The sequence below is a fragment of the Aquarana catesbeiana genome, linkage group LG03, assembly GCF_042186555.1.
Source record: "Aquarana catesbeiana isolate 2022-GZ linkage group LG03, ASM4218655v1, whole genome shotgun sequence".
Taxonomy (NCBI): Eukaryota; Metazoa; Chordata; class Amphibia; order Anura; family Ranidae; genus Aquarana; species Aquarana catesbeiana.
In genome coordinates this window covers 701957152-701984157 of record NC_133326.1, presented here as the reverse complement: position 1 = coordinate 701984157, position 27006 = coordinate 701957152, and the positions used below count along the sequence as shown (strand labels likewise).

Genomic DNA, 27006 nt, shown 5'->3' with positions numbered 1-27006 from the left:
TTTTTATACCTGCACAATCACATGTGCATTTACCAAAGGTTTTTAAAACAAACCAACATGTTTGTTGTATAACAATTTTTGGGGTGGCATTATCAAAAAAAGAAATGTCCATTTACGATAAAACAGGCCTGTGTAAAACCAACAAGAAAGACAAAAAACTTGAACTTACAAAGTTCACATATGGTAAAACCTGAAGGCAATATCAGACATCAGTATTTAGGAACTGTGTTTGATATAGCGTTCAGATGGGGGGAAATCACCCCTGGAAAAGCCAAATTTGGAAGATGCACACCAATTTACGAATGTCAACATGTGCTAGCTGCCATTATGGGGGATCAAGGGACGTGTTTTGGGGGAGCAAGCCCTTCCTCACAGCTACTTTATTATTGAGGAAGGGGTTGCACCCCCAAAACGCGTCCATTGATCTCCCGTGATGGCAGATAGCACATGTTGGCACGCTGTGTGCATCCTCCAAATTTGGCTTTTCAAAACATTGCAAAAAGATTTAAAACATTGGACCACAATAAAACAAGTGATTTTGTGGGGTTTTAAATTCACCCCAAAACATCAATGATGTTATTATTTTTTTGAATCACATCATTAATTTTTTTCTGGATGTTTTGCAATTCGACATTACACCCCATGATCTCCCCGATCAGGATCTGGGCACTTTCATATGTGAAAGGATCTCGATCCCTCACATCACGATCACCTAAAAAGAGAGAAACCAAACAAAAACAGGTATCAAAAATCTGCCACCATCCATCTCTTACCTGAGCCTGTGGTCGCAGAAACTCACCTGTTGTGGTGCCAATTTCCACCACATCTTCTTCTTCCTCCTGCTCAGCTTGGGTTGGGGGTATTTCACCTTCTTCCAACAAAACATTGCTTGGAAGTGGGGTACAATTGTCAATTTTAGCCGAGTTCCAAGATGTCTTTTTTTTATTGGCCTTTGTCAAGCTGCAATACTTTACCTGTTTAGTACAAGCTTCACAGATGGAGACCCTCCTATAGTATACACTGGAGCACCTGTGTGGGACCCCCTAAAAAATTGGTGTTCTTGTGTCCCACACTAGTGCTCCAGTGTCCAGATGTGAAAACAGCTGCTCAGTGTCCTCTCCTTACACAGAATATAGTTTGCATTTCATTCTAGTAACAAACCCCTCTAGACTAACAAATATTTGGCATCCAAGTAGGCCCTAAAAAATGTGGGAAAATGCATATGGCCTAAACAATGGTGTTTTAGAGGCCGAAAGAAAAATGTTTGATACGAACGAATAATGGGCCCATGAACATTAAAGTTGCCCTTTTAAACTGTACAATTAAGAAAAGCATATGGAGCAGCATGAACGGAATAAAGACAGAAAGAATAGGAACACAGCACAACTACTTACTTTTTTGCAGCACTCTCCAGATCTTTCGGTACTGCTCTGGCTCTCTTAATTTCAGGTCTGACCACACCACTTCCTGAGCTGATCTTTCGATCGTCGTACCCCGAAATTCCTGTGCAGACTTTTGACCGCTTTCGCCATGATCTTGGCCTTTCTGATATTGGGGTTGGGGTAAGGCCCATACTTTCCGTCATAGTCGGCCTTCTTCATGATGTCGACCATCTCCAACATCTCCCCAAAGGACATATTTGTGGCCTTAAAACGTCTCCTTCTGGATCGGGACTTGTCCGGATCCGGGCTTTCCTCCTCCTCCTCCTCGTTCCTGTAATTAGCACGCACCTGCTGTGACTCCGCCATGTGCTCTTCCCCCACTGCGCTGAACAAAAAGGGGCGGGGAATAGAATAGAAAGAACATCAGGGGCGGGCGGAGTTACACGCATGCGCAGTGTATATAAAGCGTAACACGCATGCGTATTACGTACGATCTGTGAGCAGAGGAAGGAGCATTGGACACGCCGATCGTAAGAACGAAGGTAAGAGACAAACTTGTGCCTATACTGCTTCTACATTGAGGCCTATATTGTAACAAGATTAGGAGAGTTTTATCTGACATTAGGCTTTGTCTTGTGTTGTGTCTTGCAGTGAACATGGATATGCTACTGAAAGACAATGACTTCATGTCAGTATTCCTAGATATGTTAAGGGAGCTGCCATGTCTGTGGGAGATTAAACACCCCCATTACAAGAACCAAGCAAAGAGGAAGGCAGCACTGGAGCAATTGTGTGAAATTGTGAAGCAGGTGATCCCCACGGCAGACATCACCTATTTAAAGATCTTAATTGGTGGCCTGAGGAGTACATATCTAAGGGAGCGCAAGAAAGTCCTGGATTCACAGAGATCCAGAGCAGCAGATGACATCTATGTCCCCAGGATGTTGTACTACGACAGGCTGCATTTTCTGGCAGGCCAAACTGAACCCAGGCCATCCCTCTCCAGTCTTTCTTCCACGCTTCCTTCCCCCCCGGATGAGGCTTCTGGCGCCCAACCTGGGCCTTCCAGGCCGCATGTGGAGGAGCCCAGATTGAGTCAGGTATAGTATTCCTCTAAATATTTCTGCTTGTCCAATCAATGATGTTAACTAGATGTTAGTTGGGAGTACTAATTTAGGATTGTGATTGATGATGCAAAACATTACAACCATGTCCCTTTTTCATACACAGGGAAGTCTCAGCCAGGAGGTGGCCGGGCCGAGCCAGCTGGCTGATCTGCAGGTCTCTCCACCCCCCTGGAAAGAGACAGTGGCAGGAGAAGGAGTGCACTAGAGGAGGCTGCCAGAGGACTCTTTTGGAGGGCTACAGAGGTCCTGGGAGCACCACACACCATGGAGGACGACATTGCTGCCACCATTGCCTATACAATGCAGAGGATGGAGGAGGACCAACAAGCCATGTGTGAGTCGCTCATATTGGAGGCTCTTAACAAAGGTATGAGGGGCCAAATTACAGCTCAGACACACCTTTGCGATGGTCCTCCTCCTCCTCCTGCAGGTCCTCCTCCTCCTTCTCCTCCAGGTCCTTCCAGTCCTCCTCCTCCTCCAGGTCCTACTCCTCCTCCTGCCACATTTCCAACAGCACAGCCCGGAAGGAAGCGTGGAAGGAAGACCAGAAAGTGAGGACCCTGGATCCAGTCTGGCCGGCCAAAAAATGCAGCCTCTTGTGATACCACAGCCTGGGGACACACATGTCATCTGCTGCTATCCGGATCTCTGCGAATTCTGGACCAGACTGCCCTCCCTTACATATGGACTCCTCAGGCCACCAATTTTGATGTTCAAGAATTGATGTCTGCCGTGGGGGTCCCAGGCTTCGCTAATTTCTCCTGTTGATCCAGTGTTGCCTTCCTCTTTGTTTGGTTCTGAGCCCTTAATAAAGGAATTTTGTTTGGAATTATACTCTCCTATGTGTTTTACTTCAAAAAGGACAGTTTGTTTGTGAGGATTCAGGTACATTTCAAATATACAATGTGAAATGAACAAGGGACACCAACAACAAACAATCTCCTTGAGATTAAATAATAAAAGATATCAATGGTGTTGGGGTAACTTGACACACAAAACACACACAAAAATATTCTGGAGTAAAAATAAAAATAACATTGAACAAAGATCAGCCTTGGAAAAAATACAAACATTAAATCTAAAAAAAAAAAAAAGGCTTAAAATCCCCCCCAAAAAAAATTTTGTCAGATGTGACAACTAATAACAATATATTCAGGGAATCCCAATAAAAAAACAAAAATAAAACTTTGTGAGAAGTGTGTGTGAATATGAGCAGCAAAACTACTTAATTCTTGTCACATTATAAAGAAGAAGAGAGTGCGCTGTATTAAATCATTTTTGACATTGCAGCGTGACGAAAGTGCTGTATCCATTGCGAACGCTAAGTTTACCAGAACGAGCTGTTCCATGCCGGAATTTCTTCTGAGCATGCGTGGCACTTTGTGCGTCGGAACAGGCCACACACGGTCGGAATTGACGCGATCGGATTTTGTTGTCAGAAAATTTTATCTCCTGCTCTCCAACTTTGTGTGTCGGAAAATCCGATGGAAAATGTCCGATGGAGCCCACACAGGGTCGGAATTTCCGCTCCGATCGGACATTTTTCATCGGAAAATCCGACCATGTGTACGGGGCATAAGAGTTACATTTTCAAAACAAGATTTGGGTAGGGTCCAAGCAGTAGTGGAATACAAAGGTTTTACCAATATGTTAAGAAATCGGCAAGACAGCAATCTCCGAGGAGTCATAAAAGACACAAGTGGACAAAAATGTGAAATATGAAAATGTGAAAAAGGTTCCTTATGTGTTTGTGTGTAGTGCTCATTCCCAAAAAGTCCACTGCCTGCAATGTTTTTGGTTCTCAAAGGAAGTTTTAAAATTACTTAAATAAGGAAATTCTTTAGAACTTTATATGATGCAAAATACAAAACATTATATGATAATTCTATCTGGTACAAAAAATAATGGACTGAATGTGGACTTTTTTTTCCAAATCAGACATGTGTATGACTGTATGGACAGTGCTCAACTGTGTTGTTGCAAGTGGACTAATGTGGCCATAATCACCTTTAGCACTAAAGACCAACCTTGTTAGTACTGCATCTTAACCACTTCAGCCCCGGAAGATTTGCCTGATTAATGACCAGGCCATGTTTTGCGATTCTGCACTGCATCGCTTTAACTGACAATTGCGGCACGGTCGTGCAACTCTGTACCCAAACAAAATCGGCGTCCTTTTTTTCCCACAAACAGAGCTTCCTTTTGGTGGTATTTGATCACCTCTGCGTTTTTTATTTTTTGCAAGATAAACAAAAAAAGAGCGACAATTTTGAAAAAACACAATATTTTTGCTATGATAAATATCCCCAATTAAAAAAAAAAAATCCACAGTTTAGGCCGATATGTATTCTTCTGCATATTTTTGGTAATAAAAATCGCAATAAGGGTATATAAATTGGTTTGCGCAAACGCTATAGCATCTACAAATATGTGAAAGATTTATGGCATTTTTTATGGCATTTTTATTAATGTTTTTTTTTTTTCTTTACTAGTATTGGTGGTGATCTGCAATTTTTATCGGGACTGCGACAGATCAGACACTTTTGACACATTTTTGGGACCACTGACATTTATATAGCAATCAGTGCTATAAAAATGCATTGATTACTGTATAAATGTCACTGGCAGGGAAGGGGTAAACACTAGGGGGCGATCAAGAGGTTAACTGTGTTCCCTAGGTGTGTTCTAACTGTAGGGGGAAGGATCTGACTAGAGGAGATGACAGATCAATATAAAAATATATAAATCTTGCGAGCTACTCTAGAGCAACCTGAGACTGCAATCAGAGTCAGGTATAAAGTAACCTGAGGTTACAACCTAGCGTCAGGTGTGGTATAACAATTCCTGTGAAACAAAGTGCAAATTCACAGCGGCTAAGCATTGATCACAATCCCATAATCTGTGAAAACATATATGCAAAAAACAAAAAAATGCAGCGCTGTGTGATACTGAACCTTACAAAAGCATAAATAGTGCCACAAACAATGATGATCAATATTGCTAAAAAATGTAACTATGAATATAAAAAAATATTTTTTTTGTGTAACAAGCAAGCTTACAGTATAAAAAATGTAGTATTATTCCTTAATATCTAGTATCCAAAAAAAAAGAGAGAGATATTTCTCCCAATTTACATCAATCCACAGAGACAAAAGTGCGAATTGGGGTATTATACATATTACTGTCCAAAAGGTGACTCTAGTGATGGTAATCCTGATCAGAAGAGGGTGACTTCACACACGTGCTCCCCCCCCCCCCGTGTGAATGCGCTCACCTCCAACAGTGTGACCGCACACTTAAATTTGGTCCACATAAGCCAGTTGAACCACTCCTTGACTCCTAAGTGAAACTGGCTCAGCAGGAACCCACAGGAAAATCCAGAGAAGTTGTCCTCAATTTAAAACAAGAAAGAGGTTGGATAGTGCATTATCGCTAGTTTAAAAATGTATTTAGAAAACATAACATCAGGGTGCTCACACATTTTAGGTGCTTCCAGCGCACCAAACTATAAAAGCATCAAGCATAGGATTCCTCTCCATACGAATCCCAAACTTGTATGTGTCAGCAGCTTGTACAAACATGCATGTATCCGAGCTCCTCCACCGCCCTGGCCTAGCTAGTAGGAACACACGATCTGTCTCTCCTCTCCTCACAGAACAGGGATTTGTGTGTTTACACACACACGTCCCTGTTCTGGCTCTCGTGCCCGCGATCGCATGTGGCCGGCGGTCATCGCGACCGCCAGCCACGCGCATCGGTTCCCCCGCAGTGCAGCGGGCAGCCTGCTATTCCTGCTTAAGGGGCCGACGTACAGCTACGACGGCTCGCGGGAACGTGCCAACCTGCCGCAGTATAATGACGGCGGCTGGTCGGCAAGCAGTTATTGTATTTGTCCAAGCTAAACGTTAGTCCTCCCAAAAACTGATAAATCAATGTTTGATCGATGCTGAAGAGTTAAAGAGACCCTGTCGCCAGACAATTCTCTGTAACAAGACTTTTCCCCTAAGATTATATGAGCATTAAATGTTTTTATACATGTTATATACCTGTAATTGCATTCTTTGTGTGGTCATCCAAAAGCCTCAAGACTACTTCTGGGTGTTGCCATCTTGGATGTGATGTCCGAAGCTCCAGCAGACTTATGCCTCGTACACACGATCGGATATTCTGACAACAAAATCCATGTTTTTTTCCGACGGATGTTGGCTCAAACTTGTCTTGCATACACACGGTCACACAAAGTTGGTCGGAAATTCCAAACATCAAGAACGCGGTGACGTACAACACGTACGACGAGCCGAGAAAAATGAAGTTCAATAGCCAGTGCGGCTCTTCTGCTTGATTCCGAGCATGCGTGGGACTTTGTGCGTCGGAATTGTGTACACACATTTGGAATTTACGACAACGGATTTTGTTTTTCGGAAAATTTGAGAACCAGCTCTCAAATTTTATGTGACGGAAATTCCAATGGAAAATGTCCGATGGAGCCTACACACGGTCAGAATTTCCGACAACAAGCTCCCATAGAACATTTGTTGTCGGAAATTCCGATCGTGTGTACGTGGAATAAGAGTTGTCAATCAGTTAATACTCTACAGTTTTTTCCCCAGTAGCTACAAAATACGTTTTGAGTAGAGTTGCCACTTTTTCTTCAAGCCAAACCGAACACTTTAGTGGCGCACAGTACATTTTTTTTTAGTATACACTATAGGATTGTAACAGACCTGGGACACCTTTGGGCACAGCAAAGAGAATAGTAATGCGGCGTGTATAGTGCCCCCTCACCCTTCTGTCAAACCCTGTTCTGAGACACATTCCTGTCTGAATATGGCATTCAGGTGGACTGAAACCCAGACACATGATTCAAAACCCGAACTGTCCGGGTGAAACCCAGACAGGTGGCAACCCTAGTTGGGAGGGGAGGGGATGAGGAACTGGGCCAGAACAAACAGTGATTAGACACTTCCATTAGAGTAGAGGGCTATGACGCGCAAGGATGGAGGTGGCTGTGCTAGGTAACTGACTTCCTGGGGCAGTCAAATTTGCAAATTGCATTGTAATGAAATAAAAAACTATTTATGGAAAGGAGAAATACTACAGGTAAGCAATTAGATACTTGAAGTTTCAGCGCTTTTACCTGTAATGTTTTGAAGTTGGTAACGGGGTGTTTTTAAACGATCTGGTAGTCCCTTTTATCACTTTGGGGCTCTATTGGTGAGATCTCTATGCTGAGCTCCTGGTTCTATATACCTTCTGTGCCCATTTTAGAGGCTCCCACCATTACAGGTGTATTTTTAAGTGTATTTTATGTTTTGAAGAATGTAACAGCTGGGACACAAAAAAGTTTAACGGGTACAGCCAAAACAGCCAAAACTCCCAGATGGACAAGGGCAGAGCCGGAGATTATGGCAGGGAGATCTCACTATTGAAAGAACTAGCACATGAGAGAAGCAAGGGGTTGGCCATGTTCCATCCATATCGCTTTTGGGTGAACAGATCTGTTAAGCACAACATAGTATATGTCTGTGTTTGTTATAATGATGCTTATCACAGGATATTTCCATAATACCCACAGTCATGTACACCACATTGACTCATGTATTTTCCCTATTTAATCCCAATTTTTCTGTATGAGTATCATACCATGTGTAGCATGTGTAGCATTGTATATTGAGTGTTTACCTTAGCCCCCACCTGCCATTGTTTTCTTGTGTCCTAATCCATCTCCTGCTTGTAATTGAATCTTTGCTGCCTAGTTTTAGCTAAGACCATATTTCTTCGGCTATAAACCAGTACTCACTCTGGACACAGTAGCCCACAAAGGTTATAGTTATGTAGTTGGGTGCCCCTTTAAATATCATGCTCAGATGCAGGCAGGAGCTGCTTTAACATGATCACCTGAGATGTTGAGACCTCACCTGATGAGGCAGAGGTGGCTAAGCATGTGATCTGCCACCAGGTGTTTGGTCTTCCATCATTAGTCCCAGCATGCAGACAGACAGGCTGTAGCTCCAAGCACACAGCTCCCATAGAAGACCCAGTCACTGCAGAAAGAACTGTGCCAACTGTTACCAAAGTACTGTGCTTCAAGTGGGATGACCCTGTATCTCCAACTGCCCACCTGTGGTACTAGCCCTGGGACACCTCTATCTACTAGAACAGGGGTCTCTAAACTTTCTAAACAAAGGGCCAGTTTACATTTCCTCAGAGTTTGGGGGGTGGGGTGTCGTACTGTGGCTGCAAAGGATATATAGATTTCCTGCCAATGCTTACTGGGTCATGTGTACCCTGCCACTGACAGCATGGTCCAGCAGCTTCATCTGCTTTACTTCCGTTTGTAAACAAAGAGGTCTGGGATTTCTATCATCTATACCAGACCCTTATCTATGATAAGGTCTTGTATAGGTGTTAATGGGGGAATCCCCAATACAAAAGAAAAAACAGCTTAAGGTTCCCTCTGTCAAATATGACCCCCCCCCCACACAAAATCAAAGAAAAATGGCGCAGGTTCTCTGAAAAAAAAAGATATCAGACCCTTTTTTGAGAATACAGCTTGAAAGGTCTGGAAAAGGGGTAAGGATGAGCCTACGTGCCTCCCTACTGAACCATACCAGGCCACATGCCCTCAACATGATGGATACTTTGCCCCATTGTGGATGAGGCCAAGGGCCTCTTCCACACAACCCTAGCCCAAAGCTTGGGGTTTGGGGGTCTGCAGGCGGTAGTCTTAATAGAATCTGAAAATCCCTTTTTACATTAAGCAAAACAACCCCCCTTTGAACTGTGTGCAGCCAGCCCATAGAAATCAAACGGGTGCACATTGGCTATGTTTAACAGAAATGCAGGCACAGGAGCACAGTCCAAGATACACAGGCTCCATTTATACGTCCCTATGTATCCATTCATTTAGTGTAAACAAGCCCTTACACAGTTTTTGACAAATCTTTTTTAAAAAAAGAAAAAGTCCCACAATGTAAATCCATCATAAATCACATCGTCCATTGATGCAGATCCACATCAATCATGATAAATGATGCCTGACAAGAAAAAAAATTCCACCGACAGACACATTGAATCCTGACACTGACTACAAATTACACATTTTGGAGCCCTGCCACAAATGTAAACAAAGGGGCAGGTTCTTCTGGGTGACATCATTCATCAAATATAGCCACACCCATAATAATTAATATCATTGCCTAAAAATGGCCATGTGGCCATAAGTGATTAATGATTTCACTCTAACCTTGCCCCTTTATTTAAATGGTAAATCAATGGAGCTGGGTGCCATCACTGGTTTCCAAGGACGCAGAATGTGCCATCACCAGTTGTTTCTGTGTTTTCTGTTTCCATTGACAGCAAGGAAGCTCTCAAAAACAGTAGCGGCAATTGTACTGCTACTATACATGATGTTCAGCTCCAACCAAACAAATACAAAGTCCATTGTTTGGATGCAAACCTGAACAGAAAAAATTCAGACAAAGTTCAGACCAAACTTTGAGCTACTAGTCTTCTGTATTCCCTGTGGTGTTGGGCCATCTGGCTCAGCATGTAGTCACGAGGCTTTGACCACAGTAATTTCCTGTTGGTGGAAAGTCCATGGTGTGAGAAGACTTTGCAGTTTATGATACTCAAATCCCTCTGTTTGGACATGATAGACGTTGAGACACACCTCATGTAGATACAGGCCTCTCCTCTCATCCTGTCTCTATTCTCTCTGGACTGTTTGCAACCTTAAAGATGTGTGCCATCACCCCTCATGTTGAGGCTGATTTGTCCTTCACATCGATTATTCATTAAACTATTGAAATTATTGTTCATTTCTCTATATTGGGATGTCCCCTGGAAATAGTCATTTGCATTGGGGGTCACAGTGGGGTCCGTGGCTAGCTAGTCTTGTGACAGACCCAACTGAGACAGGGGCTTTTGAAGGGGACTGCAGGATAGCTTTTGCCTACTGACTCTGGGCCCTGGCTTTTGAGGGAGCTCTATTCTTTAGGAGGGGTGTGCCTGGGGGACCCTTGGAGTGGTTTTGCTTTGGATTCAGGTCTATGTCTCCCCAAAACACACACCTTTTGGAAACCTAGGAGCTGGATACAGATTTGGGGCCTCTGTGCCCAAATAAGCATTGACTGCTTTACCCCCTCCTAGACTCAGAATAGATGCTAATATAATCAGCTCAAAACAACCTGATGCTGGTGTCTCCTGCTATAATTTGCTTTATTAACCTTGCTGTGTATTAGTGGGAGACTTAAGGGCCTTGTGCGGTGTACCCCACGGTTGAGATGTTTTGCCCGCTCTCAATCTTGGTGGGCTTCTTTGGAACCTGGAAACATGGTACACCACATGAGGCCCTCTATCGCTGCTGAGTTTAGAGCAGAACACTAACTGCGCATGTGCAGAAGTCTGAATGGATACGGAGATAGAGGAGACCGTTGTTGGTAGCAGTCTGAGCTGGAGAGCTGCCGGCTGCTGCCATCCAAGAAAGCGCCCTGGATCGTAAGCTGCCGGGATGGATTAGACTCCAGGAATGTCTTTAAGCAACTAACCGTGAGTCTCCCACTCTATACTCAGACCAGTTATTAATCACTTTTAGTGACTTGCGGCACATCTTGCTGATTTTCATTGAACATTCATTGTCTGGCCAGTCAGTATTTCATCTGCCTAGGATCTGGATGAATCTCCTGCATTACCGCTAACCCTATATGGAGTTTCATGATCCATCGGAAATGTTTAATGATAGCACATAGCTTCTTGCTCTAATATGAACTTCCATAAAGTGGTCAAATAAGGAAGCTCTGGGGACTGACCTTGGATAGATGTCATACTGACTATGTTTACATCTCTAATACTCTCAAGGGGAGCATTTCAGTATTAGCAAGTGAGAAACATAGATAGCCATCTCGGGACTCACCATATGGAGGGATATTTTGCTGATTGTTCGTCCATTGATAGGGGCTAATACCGCTCTTCAAATAAGCCCCTACATGTCACATGCCATGGTAAAATATTAAATGCTCTATTCATTTAATGATGTGAAGGATGTTCAACGCTTGAAGGTGATCATTTACCTCTCTTTAAATGATGTGACTGGGCCCTGTGTGATTAGTGTGATTTTAAATAACAACGTTGCTATTGCGGTGTCGGTTGGGGGTTTTGACAATTTTCCATGTGTTGATACTAATAAACAAGTCTAATAACAATTTTTTTTTTTAAATTTTGCATACCGCCTGGGGTCACTTAATACCTACTTTCTTTTGGGGTATATTTCCCCATCTTCTTGTTTGTCCACATTTTTTAGGTATGTCGGCCCACACCTGTTGGAATGACAGATGCCTCGTACCCATTTAGGGTGTTGAGCGTTTTATTGTTTCTGTCTGTCTGCTAGTATTGTGTCCACTTCACCTTGCTACCAAACCATTGTGGGATGTTTATGTTTTTATGTTAGCTGTTCATTAGATGTACTGATATTACTGTTTACAGTTTGCATTGTTTAGGATAATACGATCAAGCGCTTACCTGATTTTGTGTGAGTTTACAATAGTCAGTTCCAGTTTGCACCTAAGCTAGTGTTGTCTAGTTCTTGGGTGCAATATTCAGCTACAATACCTAGTTTCTGGTTCCAGAATAGAGGAAGCTGTATATTGATGGAGGCACCCAGGCTGGGTGCCATGCGGTCCATCACAGTACTGGTTAGGCCAGGCTAGGATCCTGAGAACCCCATGCCCATAGTACCCAGTTGTACCAGAGAAACCAACCATGGACTGGGAATGAATGGAATTTTAAAAGCAGTGTTACTACCTTGCTACACAACAGCCAGACTTGTTCTTGTTTCTTTGTGTGATGGTCCTCAGCTGTTCTTCCTTGCATATAGGTCTAAGAAGGTATAGTAACTCTAGCCATGTCCACCCTTGTTTTCTACAGTATGTATATCATCCCCCAACAATACATAATTTGTGTTCCTCTTTTTTTCTCTACAGGTGTGATCTACTTAAGTGCTTATAAGGCTGTTCGAGCCTTGGAAATCCAACATGGGTATTATTTTATCTGTAAAAAGGTGAACTTGAAGATTATTCCCACTGTGAGAATTGTGCTCATGGAAGTCCAGGTTAAGGCCTTCGATCTGGAATGGGACAATTTCGGAAGTGGTAAAGAATTCTGGAATGACTAAACTGACACTCAATAAGCAGTATTTTACCTGCGGCGGTCTGCACCTGCCCTTCACAGCTTAAAGCCGCGTACACATGAGTGTAATGTCCGACAAAAAAAGTCAGATGGAAGCTTTTCATCGTATATACCGATCGTGTGTAGGCCTCATCAGACTTTTTTTTTCGAAAAATCTGATAGACCTAGAAATGGAACATGTTCTAAATATTTCCAACGGACCCAATTCCTATCGGGAAAACCGATCGTCTGTATGCTGGTCTGACGGACCAAAAAAGACACATGCTCCGAAGCAAGTGCAAGACGGAAGCTATTGGCTACTGGCTATTGAACTTCCTTTTTCTAGTCCCGTCGTAAGTGTTGTATGTCACTGCGTTCTGGTCAGTCAGACTTTGGTCGGACTTTGGGTTGACCATGTCTAGGCAAGACCACTTGAATGGAATTCCATCGGCGTTCCATCGGAGAAACCATCGGAGTTTATTACGATGGCTAAACTGGTCATGTGTACGCGGCATTAGTCTTAAGTTATTACTAAAACCAGTAATCATCGAATGTAGAGGCAATTATTTTATAAAGAGCAGATAATTTGGTATCGTCTTACAGATACAACCAAAAAAGAGGGAGAGATGAGGCTGGATGTCTGGTCCTTAGTAGCAGTGGAGAGATGGCACTGAAGGCAGCACTTCGTAGAGAAGAAGCAGCTCTGAAGGGTCATAAAGGAAAGAGAAAAGTGCCTCTAAGTGCAGTAGTTAAAAGATTTATTACTGGCACAATCGGATTAAAAACACTTACAAGAGAGTAAGAGGTAATAGGCATAAAATGATTAGTCCTCGTGTGGATCGCTGTAATCCTCGCCTGTCTGAGGGAGAGAGAGAGCCGTCCTGCAGCCATCAGGTTCCCTGGTGACGTGGATGAGCGAGGAGTAGGGATGAGCCGAACACCCCCCTGTTCGGTTCGCACCAGAACATGCGAACAGGAAAAAAATTCGTTCGAACACGCGAACACCGTTAAAGTCTATGGGACACGAACATGAATAATCAAAAGTGCTAATTTTAAAGGCTAATATGCAAGTTATTGTCAATAAAAGTGTTTGGGGACCTGGGTCCTGCCCCAGGGGACATGGATCAATGCAAAAAAAAGTTTTAAAAACGGCCGTTTTTTCAGGAGCAGTGATTTTAATAATGCTTAAAGTCAAACAATAAAAGTGTAATATCCCTTTAAATTTCATACCTGGGGGGTGTCTATAGTATGCCTGTAAAGGGGCGCATGTTTCCCGTGTTTAGAACAGTCTGACAGCAAAATGACATTTTGAAGGAAAAAACTCATTTAAAACTACCGCGGCTATTGCATTGCCGACAATACACATAGAAGTTCATTGATAAAAACGGCATGGGAATTCCCCACAGGGCAACCCCGAACCAAAATAAAAAAAAAAAAATGATGTGGGGGTCCCCCTAAATTCCATACAAGGCCCTTCGGGTCTGGTATGGATATTAAGGGGAACCCCAGCCAAAATTTTAAAAAAAAATTGACGTGGGGTTCCCCCTAAATTCCATACCAGACCCTTCAGGTCTGGTATGGATTTTAAGGGGAACCCCGCGCCAAAAAAAAAAAAAAAAAACGGCGTGGGGTCCCCCTAAAAATCCATACCAGACCCTTATCCGAGCACGCAACCTGGCAGGCCGCAGGAAAAGAGGGGGGGACGAGAGTGCGGCCCCCCCCCCCTCCTGAACCGTACCAGGCCACATGCCCTCAACATTGGGAGGGTGCTTTGGGGTAGCCCCCCAAAGCACCTTGTCCCCATGTTGATGAAGACAAGGGCCTCATCCCCACAACCGTGGCCGGTGGTTGTGGGGGTCTGCGGGCGGGGGGCTTATCGGAATCTGGAAGCCCCCTTTACCAAGGGGACCCCCAGATCCCGGCCCCCCCCCTGTGTGAAATGGTAAGGGGTTACTTACCCCTACCATTTCACTAAAAAACTGTCAAAAATGTTAAAAATGACAAGAGACAGTTTTTGACAATTCCTTTATTTAAATGCTTCTTCTTTCTTCCTTCATCTTCTTCTTCTTCTGGTTCTTCTGGCTCTTCTGGTTCTTCCTCCGGCGTTCTCGTCCAGCATCTCCTCCGCGGCGTCTTCTATCTTCTTCTCCTCGGGCCGCTCCGCACCCATGGCATGGGGGGAGGCTCCCGCTCTTCTCTTCATCTTCTTCTTCATCTTCATCTTCTTCTTCATCTTCTTCTTCTTCTTCTTCTTCTCTTCTTCATCTCTTCTTCCTTCTTCATTTCTTCTGCGGGCCGCTCCGCATCCATGCATGGAGGGAGGCTCCCGCTGTGTGACGGCGTCTCTTCGTCTGACGGTTCTTAAATAACGGGGGGCGGGGCCACCCGGTGACCCCGCCCCCCTCTGACGCACGGGACATGACGGGACTTCCCTGTGGCATTCCCCGTGACGTCACAGGGAAGTCCCGTCAATTCACCGTGCGTCAGAGGGGGGCGGGGTCACCGGATGGCCCCGCCCCCCGTTATTTAAGAACCGTCAGACGAAGAGACGCCGTCACACAGCGGGAGCCTCCCTCCATGCATGGATGCGGAGCGGCCCGCAGAAGAAATGAAGAAGGAAGAAGAGATGAAGAAGAGAAGAAGAAGAAGAAGAAGAAGATGAAGAAGAAGATGAAGATGAAGAAGAAGATGAAGAGAAGAGCGGGAGCCTCCCCCCTCATGCCATGGGTGCGGAGCGGCCCGAGGAGAAGAAGATAGAAGACGCCGCGGAGGAGATGCTGGACGAGAACGCCGGAGGAAGAACCAGAAGAGCCAGAAGAACCAGAAGAAGAAGAAGATGAAGGAAGAAAGAAGAAGCATTTAAATAAAGGAATTGTCAAAAACTGTCTCTTGTCATTTTTAACATTTTTGACAGTTTTTTAGTGAAATGGTAGGGGTAAGTAACCCCTTACCATTTCACACAGGGGGGGGGCCGGGATCTGGGGGTCCCCTTGGTAAAGGGGGCTTCCAGATTCCGATAAGCCCCCCGCCCGCAGACCCCCACAACCACCGGCCACGGTTGTGGGGATGAGGCCCTTGTCTTCATCAACATGGGGACAAGGTGCTTTGGGGGGCTACCCCAAAGCACCCTCCCAATGTTGAGGGCATGTGGCCTGGTACGGTTCAGGAGGGGGGGGGGGGCCGCACTCTCGTCCCCCCCTCTTTTCCTGCGGCCTGCCAGGTTGCGTGCTCGGATAAGGGTCTGGTATGGATTTTTAGGGGGACCCCACGCCGTTTTTTTTTTTTTTTTTTGGCGCGGGGTTCCCCTTAAAATCCATACCAGACCTGAAGGGTCTGGTATGGAATTTAGGGGGAACCCCACGTCAATTTTTTTTTAAAATTTTGGCTGGGGTTCCCCTTAATATCCATACCAGACCCGAAGGGCCTTGTATGGAATTTAGGGGGACCCCCACATCATTTTTTTTTTTTTATTTTGGTTCGGGGTTGCCCTGTGGGGAATTCCCATGCCGTTTTTATCAATGAACTTCTATGTGTATTGTCGGCAATGCAATAGCCGCGGGTAGTTTTAAATGAGTTTTTTCCTTCCAAATGTCATTTTGCTGTCAGACTGTTCTAAACACAGGAAACATGCGCCCCTTTACAGGCATACTATAGACACCCCCCAGGTACGAAATTTAAAGGGATATTACACTTTTATTGTTTGACTTTAAGCATTAATAAAATCACTGCTCCTGAAAAAACGTCCGTTTTTAAAACTTTTTTTTGCATTGATCCATGTCCCCTGGGGCAGGACCCGGGTCCCCAAACACTTTTTATGACAATAACTTGCATATAAGCCTTTAAAATTAGCACTTTTGATTTCTCCCATAGACTTTTAAAGGGTGTTCCGCGGCATTCGAATTTGCCGCGAACACCCCAAATTGTTCGCTGTTCGGCGAACTTGCGAACAGCCAATGTTCGAGTAGAACATGAGTTCGACTCGAACTCGAAGCTCATCCCTAGCGAGGAGGTGAAGATACGTTTAAGTGGCCTGGGTTCTGGAACCAAGCTAGAATGCACACGGCCGATGTAACATCAGGTGAAATCAGTGGGCGCCCTTTATTACAGATACAAACAGCCCTGTGAGGGCAACTGTAATGCTGATGTGGCCCTCAATGAAACTGTGGTTGACACCCTTGATCTAGAATTTTGGCTTTTGGTTAATGGTTTAGGATTTCTCAAGAAGGAACAATAGGGATCCCTGTCAATAAGGTATACAGAACCTTATTTAGCTGGATACATAAACTCTGTCTGTTCACAATAGTAACACTTGTAATTTCTGAAGATCTTGTAAACAGTTAAGAGGAGTTTTAATGGAGGTTGTGTTTTTCTTAATCATAAAACTGGTTGATTTTGTTAAAGTTTTTCAGACGTAAGACTGTTTCAGTTTTAAAAAGTGTTTATGGATAATTGTCTCCATTGTCCACTTACTTGAAAAGTTGCCTTGATTAACCATGAAGCTCAAACAAACTTTTAGGGGTTCCCACTGCCGTACAGAGCGGCTCATAGCAGGGGTCCCTGTTCACCGTTTCAGGTCCAATTTCGGTCCAAATTTTGGCTGAACTCAGACCAGATGACGTACAGGACACCTGTGCAATTCACTCTGCAGCCACTCCAAAGATAGTTACATAGCAGGTGAGGTTGAAAAAAGACACAAGTCCATAAAGTCCAACCTATGTGTGTGATTATATGTCAGTATTACATTGTATATCCCTGTATGTTGCGGTCGTTCAGGTGCTTATCTAATAGTTTTTTGAAACTATCGATGCTCCCCGCTGAGACCACCGCCTGTTTCTGAATTCCACATCCTTACGTAGTTTATGGTTAAACCTCTTTTCTTCTCATTTTAATGAGTGGCCATGTGTCTTGTTAAACTCCCTTCTGCGAAAAAGTTTTATCCCTATTGTCAGGTCACCAGTGTGGTATTTATAAATTGAAATCATATCCCCTCTCAAGCGTCTCTTCTCCAGAGAGAATAAGTTCAGTGCTTGCAACCTTTCCTCATAACTAATATCCTCCAGAGCCTTTATTAGCTTAGTTGCCCTTCTTTGTACTCCCTCCATTTCCAGTACATCCTTTCTGAGGACTGGTGCCCAGAACTGGACAGCATACTCTAGGTGCGGAAGGACCAGAAACTTGTGAAGCGGGAGAATCAGGGAGTATCGTCCGCAAATACAGCGATTGAGCTGTTTACCCCATCCTCCAGGTTGTTTATGAACAAAATAAATAGGATTGGTCCCAGCACAGAACCCTGGGGGACCCCACTAACCACCTCTGACCATTGCGAGTAACTACCCGTTTATCACCACCCTTTGAACTCACCCTTATAGCCAGTTTTCAATCCATGTACTCACCCTATGGTCCATGCCAACGGACCTTATTTTGTACAGTAAATGTTTATGGGGAACTGTGTCAAATGCTTTTGCAAAATCCAGATACACCACGTCTACGGGCCTTCCTTTATCTAGATGGCAACTCACCTCCTCATAGAAGGTTAATAGATTGGTTATGGATTGAGAGCCAGTCCCAATCTCCTGCGGGGAAACTCACATCCAATTCACAATAGTGTGAACCCAGCCTCAGACACTCCAGGTAATTTTTGTTTAAAAAATGTGCACACCTGTGGTTGTGGGTTTATCAAAAGGTTATTCTGTCCAACTCATTGAGAAGATATATTATCTGCTTTAGAATGTATATCTTATAATGAAAACCATAGAAACCATCTGTCATATTTTTAAATCATAGAGACTCTGACAATATTGTCTTTTTATTGCAGAATACCTTGGAGACAATCATGTTGTGACACCAAGACCAACTATTATGCATAGCAAAACAACATTGAAGTGTACCAGTTGTATTAACAAAATTACCAAATGCTACACAAAAGCTTTTACCACCAAGCCACAAACAAATGATACCACACAAGTGCTTCCATCGCCCACAGACTACTTTGTGATTTGCAGAACTGCAGTTTGTCTAAGAATAAAGGCAATCTTCATGATAACACTGAACACGTCCAAGATTGTAAATGTAAGTTAGTGCTTATATCTCAGCAACTTGAAAGAGGTCCAGAGCACATCTAGAGGTTGGCTCGATGACCAATGTCAGTAAAGAAGGTTAAAGAAGAATTCCAGGTATGAATATTTTTACATAGTTACATTGGTCAATCTTGAACCAATGTAACTATAAATATACCATACCTGTGGGATCCTTGTAGAAGCTGGAGCTGACTGTAGTAGACACCACTACTCCAGGGATCTCCACTAGTTTCTGGACCTATGCCTATTTCCATTCTCCCACTGATTGCAAATAATTCTCTGATTGGATGAGGTGAGTCGGTGATGTCACAGAAGCTAGTGGAGATCCCTGGAGTAGGGGTGCTTACTACAGTGAGTTCCAGCTTCTACAGGCATCCCACAGGTATGGTATATGCATAGATACAATGAACCAAGCAATACCAATGTAATTATGTAAAAATATCCATATCTAGAAGTCAGTTTTCTAGTCACATAAATTATGATTGGTTTAAATTGCTCTATCACAACCCACACCTACAAAACCAAATTCTTCATGTACTGAGGTCATAGAACTGGGCTGCCAGCAAAAGGCATTGGTCATAAATATTACAACAGCATGCAATTATAATTGGCTGAAACAGTAGCAATTTCCCATCCTTTATCAGTTAGTGGCTATTATGCGGTAGCTAAAGCCTGGTACACAGTATTCGTTTTTGTTTCCTTCATTCAACCTCCCCAAGAACACAACGGTCAGCGCTCTCAGCCATCGGCAGACCTTTTTCGGTCATGCCTCTTCGCCAGAAGCTGGTCAAATGTCAGCCGGTTTCTATTGAACCGGCTGATGATGCCTGATATTCGGCTCATTGGCAGACCTTTTTCGGTCATGCCCCTTCTCCAGAAGCTGGTCAAATGTCAGCCAGTTTCTATTGAACCGGCTGATCATTGCCTGATATTCGACTCATGTGTGCAATGCTTTAGAGAAGGATCTTTATTAAATTTGGAAAAATGGACAACACACTGTTGATTGCATATGTCCATCTTAGGTGTCAAAAATCTGCAACTAATGTAGCTCTGTGAACTGCTTTTGCTGCTAGGTTGTAGTAGATTTTCATCTGTTCTTATCAGCTCATAGATACCATGTAAGAACTAATGGAAGTGTCATGCCGTGTCTAGAATTTGATCCTGGGATTCTTTGGATGGGTTCCTATTGCCTGAGCCACCAGGGAACTTCCTTTAAGGTAGAATCCTTGTAAATGACATTTTCAGAGACCTTCTCGACAATTTTGTTGTCGTATACTTGGACGATATACTCATTCACTCTAATGCCGCGTACACACGACCGGTTTTGCCATCGTAATAAACTTCAAAGGTTTCTCCGACGGAACGCAGACAGAATTCCATTCAAGCAGTCTTGCCTACACATGGTCAACCCAAAGTCTGGCCAAAGTCCGACCATCCAGAACGCGGTGACGTACAACACTTATGACGGTACTAGAAAAAGGAAGTTTAATAGCCAGTAGCCAATAGCTTCCGTCTCATACTTGCTTCAGAGCATGCGTCGTTTTGGGTCCGTTGGAACAGCATACAGACGATCGGTTTTCCTGATAGGAATTGGGTTCGTTGGAAATATTTAGAACAGGTTCCATTTCTAGGTGCATCAGAATTTTTGAAAAAAAAAGCCTGATGAGGCCTACACACGATCGGAATAGACAATGAAACGCTTCCGTCTGACTTTTTCTGTCGGACATTCCGCTCGTGTGTACGCGGCTTTAGGATATACAGAATCATCATTGCCATGTACGCACTGTTCTCCAACATTTAAGGTTAATAGGTTATATGCCAAACTTTCCAAGTGCTCCTTTGAACTACCTGAAATTCCCTTTCTGTGTTACATAATTTTGTCCAAAGGATTCCAGATGGATTCCAAGAAGCTCGATGCCATCTTACTATGGCCCAGACCTACCACTTTAAAAAAAATTCCACGTTTAATTGGGTTCTGTAATTATTATCGGAAATGTATCAATAATTTGTCCCCATCACCACTCTCATTAAGAAAGGGACCAACTGCTCTTTGTGGCCTCCTGAAGCCTTGGAGGCATTCAATCATCTAAAGTCTGCCTTCTGCTCTGCTCCTGTACTCCACCATCCTCAGCCATCTGCTCAATTTTTCTTGGAGGTTGATGTCTCCAAAGTAGGCGCTGGAGCAGTGTTATCTCAACAAACTTCATCCAGTCGCCTTCTCTAAGAAATTCTCTGTCGCAGAACAAAACTAAGACATAGGAAACAGAGAGTTTTTGGCTATAAAGCTAGCAGTCTCCGGATGGAGACACTTATCAGAAGGTACGGAAATTCCAGTTGTGGTTCAAACTGACCATAAGAACCTGACCAACCTGGAGAAAGCTCAAAGACAAGCCAGCTGGGCACTTTTTTCTCCTGGTTCAACTTTGTAGTAACGTACATTCCTGGCACCAAGAACACCGAGGCCGATGCCCAGTCTCAGCAATTCCCTTTTAGAATCTGCAAATACCTCCAGATCATATTGTTCCTCCTGAACAAATTATTGCTGGATACTACTCTACAAAGGAACTTGTTGGCTGCACAATCTCAGGCACCATGTAATCTCTCGGTTCTGCTCAATACCTTGTTTGTTCCCCTAGAACTACAGAAAGAAGTTTTACAATAGGCCCATGGGCAGAAGGTATCCGGGCACCCTGTTATCAATCAAACCTTCCTAGATTTGAAGTCCCTGGTTTGGTGACCTACTCTAAAAAGGGATGTTATAGCCTTTGTTAGAGCTTGTTCGGTTTGTGTGGCCATCAAAATGTATTGTTCTGTTCCACAAGGTTTACTACAACAATTGCCTGTTCCTCATGCTCCCTGGACACATATCAGCATGGATTTTGTTGTGAACTTGCCCACCTCCAGTGGGAATACCGTCATTTGGGTGGTAGTAGACCGATTTTCTATATTAACCCACTTCATTCCTATGCTTGCATTACCTTCTGCCACCAGCTTGGCTCTATCCTTTATTAAGAATGTGATCTGTTTGCATGGCATTACTGTCGATATTGTTAGCGACAGAGTCCCTCAATTCATATCCTCGTTCTGGATTGCCACTTTCAAACATCTGGGAATCAAGAATTCCCTGTCCTCAGGATACCACCCCCAATCTAATGGCCAGACAGAAAGGGTCAATCAAGGTTTGGAGATCTACCCACAAGCTTATATTAATGCTGAACATGACAACTGGAGCAAGATGTTACCTCTAGCTGAATTAGCACACAATTCGCAATGGCACTCTTCTCTTAGATGTTCCTCTTTCCAAGCTGCCTTTGGGTATCAACCCAGGGTTCTTCCCTTCCAGTCCTCTCTAGTAGAGGTACATGTGGCAACCAACATGGTGTCAAGATTAAAGAAGCACTGGAGGAACATAAGAAAGGTTCTGCTGCAGTCTGTACGCAGATACAAGGGGTTTGCGGACTGTTGCAGAAAACCTGCACTCGTCTTTCGTCTTAATCAGCTGGTATGGTTGTCCACCAAGAACATTAAGCTCTTGGACAACCCTCTTCCAAAGTAGGTCCTAGATTTATAGGACCTTTTTTTATCCAGTCTGTCCAGTGGCTTATAAACTTTGCTTGCACCCTCACCTTCAAATTCCCAATACATTTCATGTATCCTTGCTTAAAACCTTTTTCAAGAATAGGTTCTCTCTAGACGTCCCTCTCCGGTCTCGGTGGATGACCATCAGGAATACGAATTTAGTAAAATTCTGGATTCCCGACATAGGGGTAGACAATTGCAGTATCTAGTGGACTGGAAGGACTATTCCATTGCAGAAAGGACTTGGGTGTCTGCTAGTGATGTTCATGCCCCACGGCTGGTCAAGTCCTTCCATGATAGGCACCCATCCAAACCCAAATAGGTCAGGGGGCATCTTTGTGTGTGTGTGGGGTACCCTCACGCCATGCCTGGAATTCAATCCTGGGGTTCTTTGGATGGTTTCCTATTGCCTGAGCCACCAGAGAACTTCCTTTAACGTAGAATCCTTGTTATGTTCTGCTCTTTGAGTTTGAATGCTGACTCCACCCTGTGACCAGATGTAGGCAGTCAACTGATCTAGTGACTCTATAAATCATCACTTCCCGTTCCTGTCTTCGCCCTAGTATAGGTACTGTTTCCTGGTGTTCAACATATTATATTTCTGCTGCTGACTTCTGCTTGTTCACGAATACACTTTGGATGCTCACCCCGCCCCCTTATGCCGTCACAGTCCCAGCATGCCCAGGGACTGTGATGGCATAAGGGGGCGGGGTCATCGCCTATATAAGTCATAGCGGAGCGCTCAGACAGCATTACAGCCAGAGAGAGCGTCGTGTCAACATCGGAAGAAGAGAAGAGGGAAGAAGGCGATGCAGAAGTCCGGACCACCTCTAGCAAAAGAGCGGCTGAAGATAGCGGAGGAGTAGGCAGAAGAACCGGATACCGGGAGAACAGGTCGAACACCGGGAGAAGAGGCCAGAGAGAGCGGAGAAGAACCAACTGGACGCCGGGAGAAGAGGCCAGAGGGACCCCCGAAGTCAGAAGAAGACCCCCAGAGTCGTAAGAAGACCCCAAGAGCTGTCTATTAAATTACTTTAAAAACCTGTGTAGTGTGTTTTTTTTATTGACACTTTTTCCCTAGGTGAATGGGTAGGGGTACCATGTACCCCATACTCATTCACATAGGGTGGGGGGCCGGGATCTGGGAACCCCCTTATTAAAGGGGGCTCCCGGATTCTGATAAGCCCCCTGCCCACAGACCCTGACAACCAATGGCCAGGGTTGTTGGGAAGAGGCCCTTGTCCTCATCAACATGGGGACAAGGTGCTTTGGGGTGGCGGGAGTCGCAGGGCGCCCCCTCCCCCAAAGCACCCCCCCATGTTGAGGGCATGCAGCCTGGTACAGTTCAGGAGGGGGGGGCGCTCGCTCATCCCCACCCCCTTTCCTGACCAGCCGGGCTGCGTGCTCGGATCGGGGTCTGGTATGGATTTTGGGGGGGACCCCACGCTGTTTTTTCGGAGTAGGGGGTTCCCCTTAAAATCCATACCAGACCCAAGGGCCTGGTATGTCCCGCGCTCACAGCAATAGGAAAATGTGTTTTTCCTATTGCAGCGAGCGCGAGATGTAGTACCCTGCCCTTGCATCGTATCTGGTTCGTCGGACCAGCATACAGACGAACGGGCACACACGGTCGGATTGTCCGCCGGATTCGGTCTGTCGGACCAGTCCGGTCAGAAAGTCCGCCCGTGTGTATGCGGCATTAGTTTCATGTTCTTAGCTGACAGGAGTGGCACCCGGTGTGGTCTTCTGTTGCTGTAGCCCATCTGCTTCAAAGTTCAATGTGTTGTGCATTCAGAGACGGTAGTCTGCATACTTTGGGCGTAACAAGTGGTTATTTGAGTTACTGTCACCTGGAACCAGTCTGCCCATTCTCCTCTCACCCCTGACATAAACAAGGTATTTTTTGTCCACATAACTGCGGCTCACTGGATATTTTCTCTCTTTTCCCACCATTCTCTGTAAACTCGAGAGATGGTTGTGTGTGAAAATCCCAGCAGACCAGCCCGTCTGGCACCAACCAACCATGCCATGTTCAAAGTCACTTAAATCCCCTTTCTTCCCCATTCTTTTGCTCGGTTTGAACTTCAGCAAGTCGTCTTCACCACGTCTAGATGCCTAAATGCATTGAGTTGCTGCGATTGGCTGATTAGAAATTTGTGTTACCAAGCAATTGAACGGATGTACCTAATAAAGTGGCCGGTGAGTGCATAGGGCTTGTCTGCAGAAGCCCGACATTGCATTTCTGATGCACTGACCAGGGGTGCAATGCTTTCCAGGCTCCGGCAGGAAAAAATAATATATACACATTTTTTTTCCTGCAAAAAACATGTGCATTTATTATTTTTTTCTTGAAATGTGAACTTATCCTTTAAGGGTTGAGTTACTACGAATCAGTTAGCTCTGTGCATCGCTTTAGCTGCTAGTGTACAGTAACAATTACCAAGCTCAACCTCTCACCAGTTCATATACACTGTGCAATAGGGAATGGAAGGGTCATACGAAATTTAGAAACCTTTTAGAATCTATTATGGGAAAATTCCCCCAGAGGGTTTTTTTAGCAGCGAAGTGAATGAATAGTAGATACATTTGGAAAAATACGGTCTTTATTAAACGTTATTGACATACAATGTTTCCATAATAGTTCAAATATGAGCTCTAAAGGGGGCATAAATTAATCAAGTTTAAAATTCAAAAATTCTATATAGGCACCACATGTTATATAAAGTATGGGAATCTCCGCGCTCACAGACTTAGGTGTGCAGCCTCCCCTTACACAACCCTACTAGAGGGTGGCTATTGCTGAAGAGTTTTTACAAAAAATAGGGGTGAGTGGCGCTACCTTTTTGGGGTATCTAGTGTGAAAAATAGTGCTAAACGTGTGAATAAGAGCAGAACCGCTCTAAAGATGATCCATACTCAAATGAAATAATTTAAAAATGCTAAATAAACTAATGAATAAATGTGTCCCCACCTATTTGTGAAAAAGGGGGAATCTGATCTCCAGAACTCCCCTTTAAGAATATATATAGCAAGCCAGTTAGTTGATCATACGTGAACTAATATAAAACATGTATTTAATACCCTCCATCCATCCAAGGACCTATTAGGTAATCAATGAGAGGAGTATTAAATGATAAATCAGCACACCAAATATTAAAAATAATTTGTGATACCATAAAGCATAAAAAGTCCTTATAAGCTTAAGAGTCCAATCCCACATGTGAGGGAAAAAATGTGTAAGTTATAAGTAAATATTTCAGTGGAAAAAACTTTAACAGTCCCAACGTAACATTAATAAATGTTCCAGCAGAGAAGTGTATCTATAGTGTATTCCAGCAGTGTTCCAACAGTATTCTTTATAATTTGTGACTTTTGTGCAGATGTTCAGCTATCATCCAGTGACTTGCGGTGCTCCCCCTCACGGGTCCCCACTCACCAGCTCCCTATACCCCTGCAGGGGTAATAGGCATGTAGTATTACACTCTGATATGGTATCCTAGACTCCAATGAGGTTGTTCCTGGGTCCTCCCGCTTCAGCCACAAGCCCGTCCGTAGCAAGGCAATCCACATAGGAAAGGAAACAAGGCATGTGACACGAATACAAAATAAAAAAGTTAATTACATGCCAGAGTACACATGTGACATATGTCATAGAGTGCCCTTGTCATCTGCAATACGTGGGGAGAACCACGCGGCCTTTAGCTGTCAGAATAAGGGAACATATCAATAACATTAGGAAAGGGTTCCCTAAGCACCATCTATCTAGGCACTTCGATGAGGTACATCAGAGAGACCCCACGGGGCTTGTATTCTATGGCATAGATCATGTTGAAGACCACTGGAGGGGGAGTAATAAACTAACACTTATCTCCCAAAATGAGACTGGGTGGATCTATCGTCTACAATCCTTGGCCCCTAAAGGGTTAAACTTAGACATAGATTTAAACTGTTTTATAGCTAATCCCTAATCAGTTATGGGGGTATCTACTTACCTACTTACCTACTTTTATGACAGGCTTTACAATTGGCCAATGGGATACTATACAGAGGATTGGGGGTGAGGGCTATCTGCCGGCATTCACCCGGCAAGTTATAAACATTTATAACAATAAGAAACTTTCCTATTCCAACACGCACACACTACCAGGTGAGGTGGAATTTTAAGGGCTTATGCCTCCCCCCTCTGTGTAGATGTCCAAACCCTCCTTTGTTATAGTCTAATTCAACGTTTTCTCCTTAGATTATATATCCTTTTGCAATTTGGACATATAGAATCTTTTAATTAATTGCCCCCACCATAGGGATATACTATATACATATATGTACATAGGCCCTCTCCCTTTATTTCCCCTTTATCTGGGTATGAAGGGGTTTACACATATAAAATAATCCCGTATGTATATAATTATGACACATATAAATAATGGGGACACGTGATTATGGGAACTCTCTGGCCTAATGTATATATATGGTATGTAACCAAGGTAGGGCTCAATGATGAGGTGTCCAAACCCTCTTTTGTTATAGTCTAATTCGATATTCTCTCCCTATATTACATATTCTCTTGTCATTTGGACATATAGAATCTTCTAATTAATTATTCCCTCCATAGGGATACACACTATATATATATGTTAAAGTTTTTTCCACTGAAATATTTACTTATAACTTACACAT

At 43.9% G+C, this 27006-nt stretch overlaps 1 protein-coding gene across 1 annotated transcript in view; it reads left to right on the top strand.

The window, feature by feature from the left end:
* LOC141133603 (uncharacterized) overlaps window positions 1–27006 on the top strand; it is a 68319-nt gene that overhangs the window by 26332 nt on the left and 14981 nt on the right. The window contains exons 5-6 of the mRNA XM_073623072.1: window positions 12490–12657; window positions 18489–18742. Coding sequence (XP_073479173.1) covers window positions 12490–12657; window positions 18489–18742 — 422 coding nt within the window. The remainder of the gene's footprint in view (window positions 1–12489; window positions 12658–18488; window positions 18743–27006) is intronic.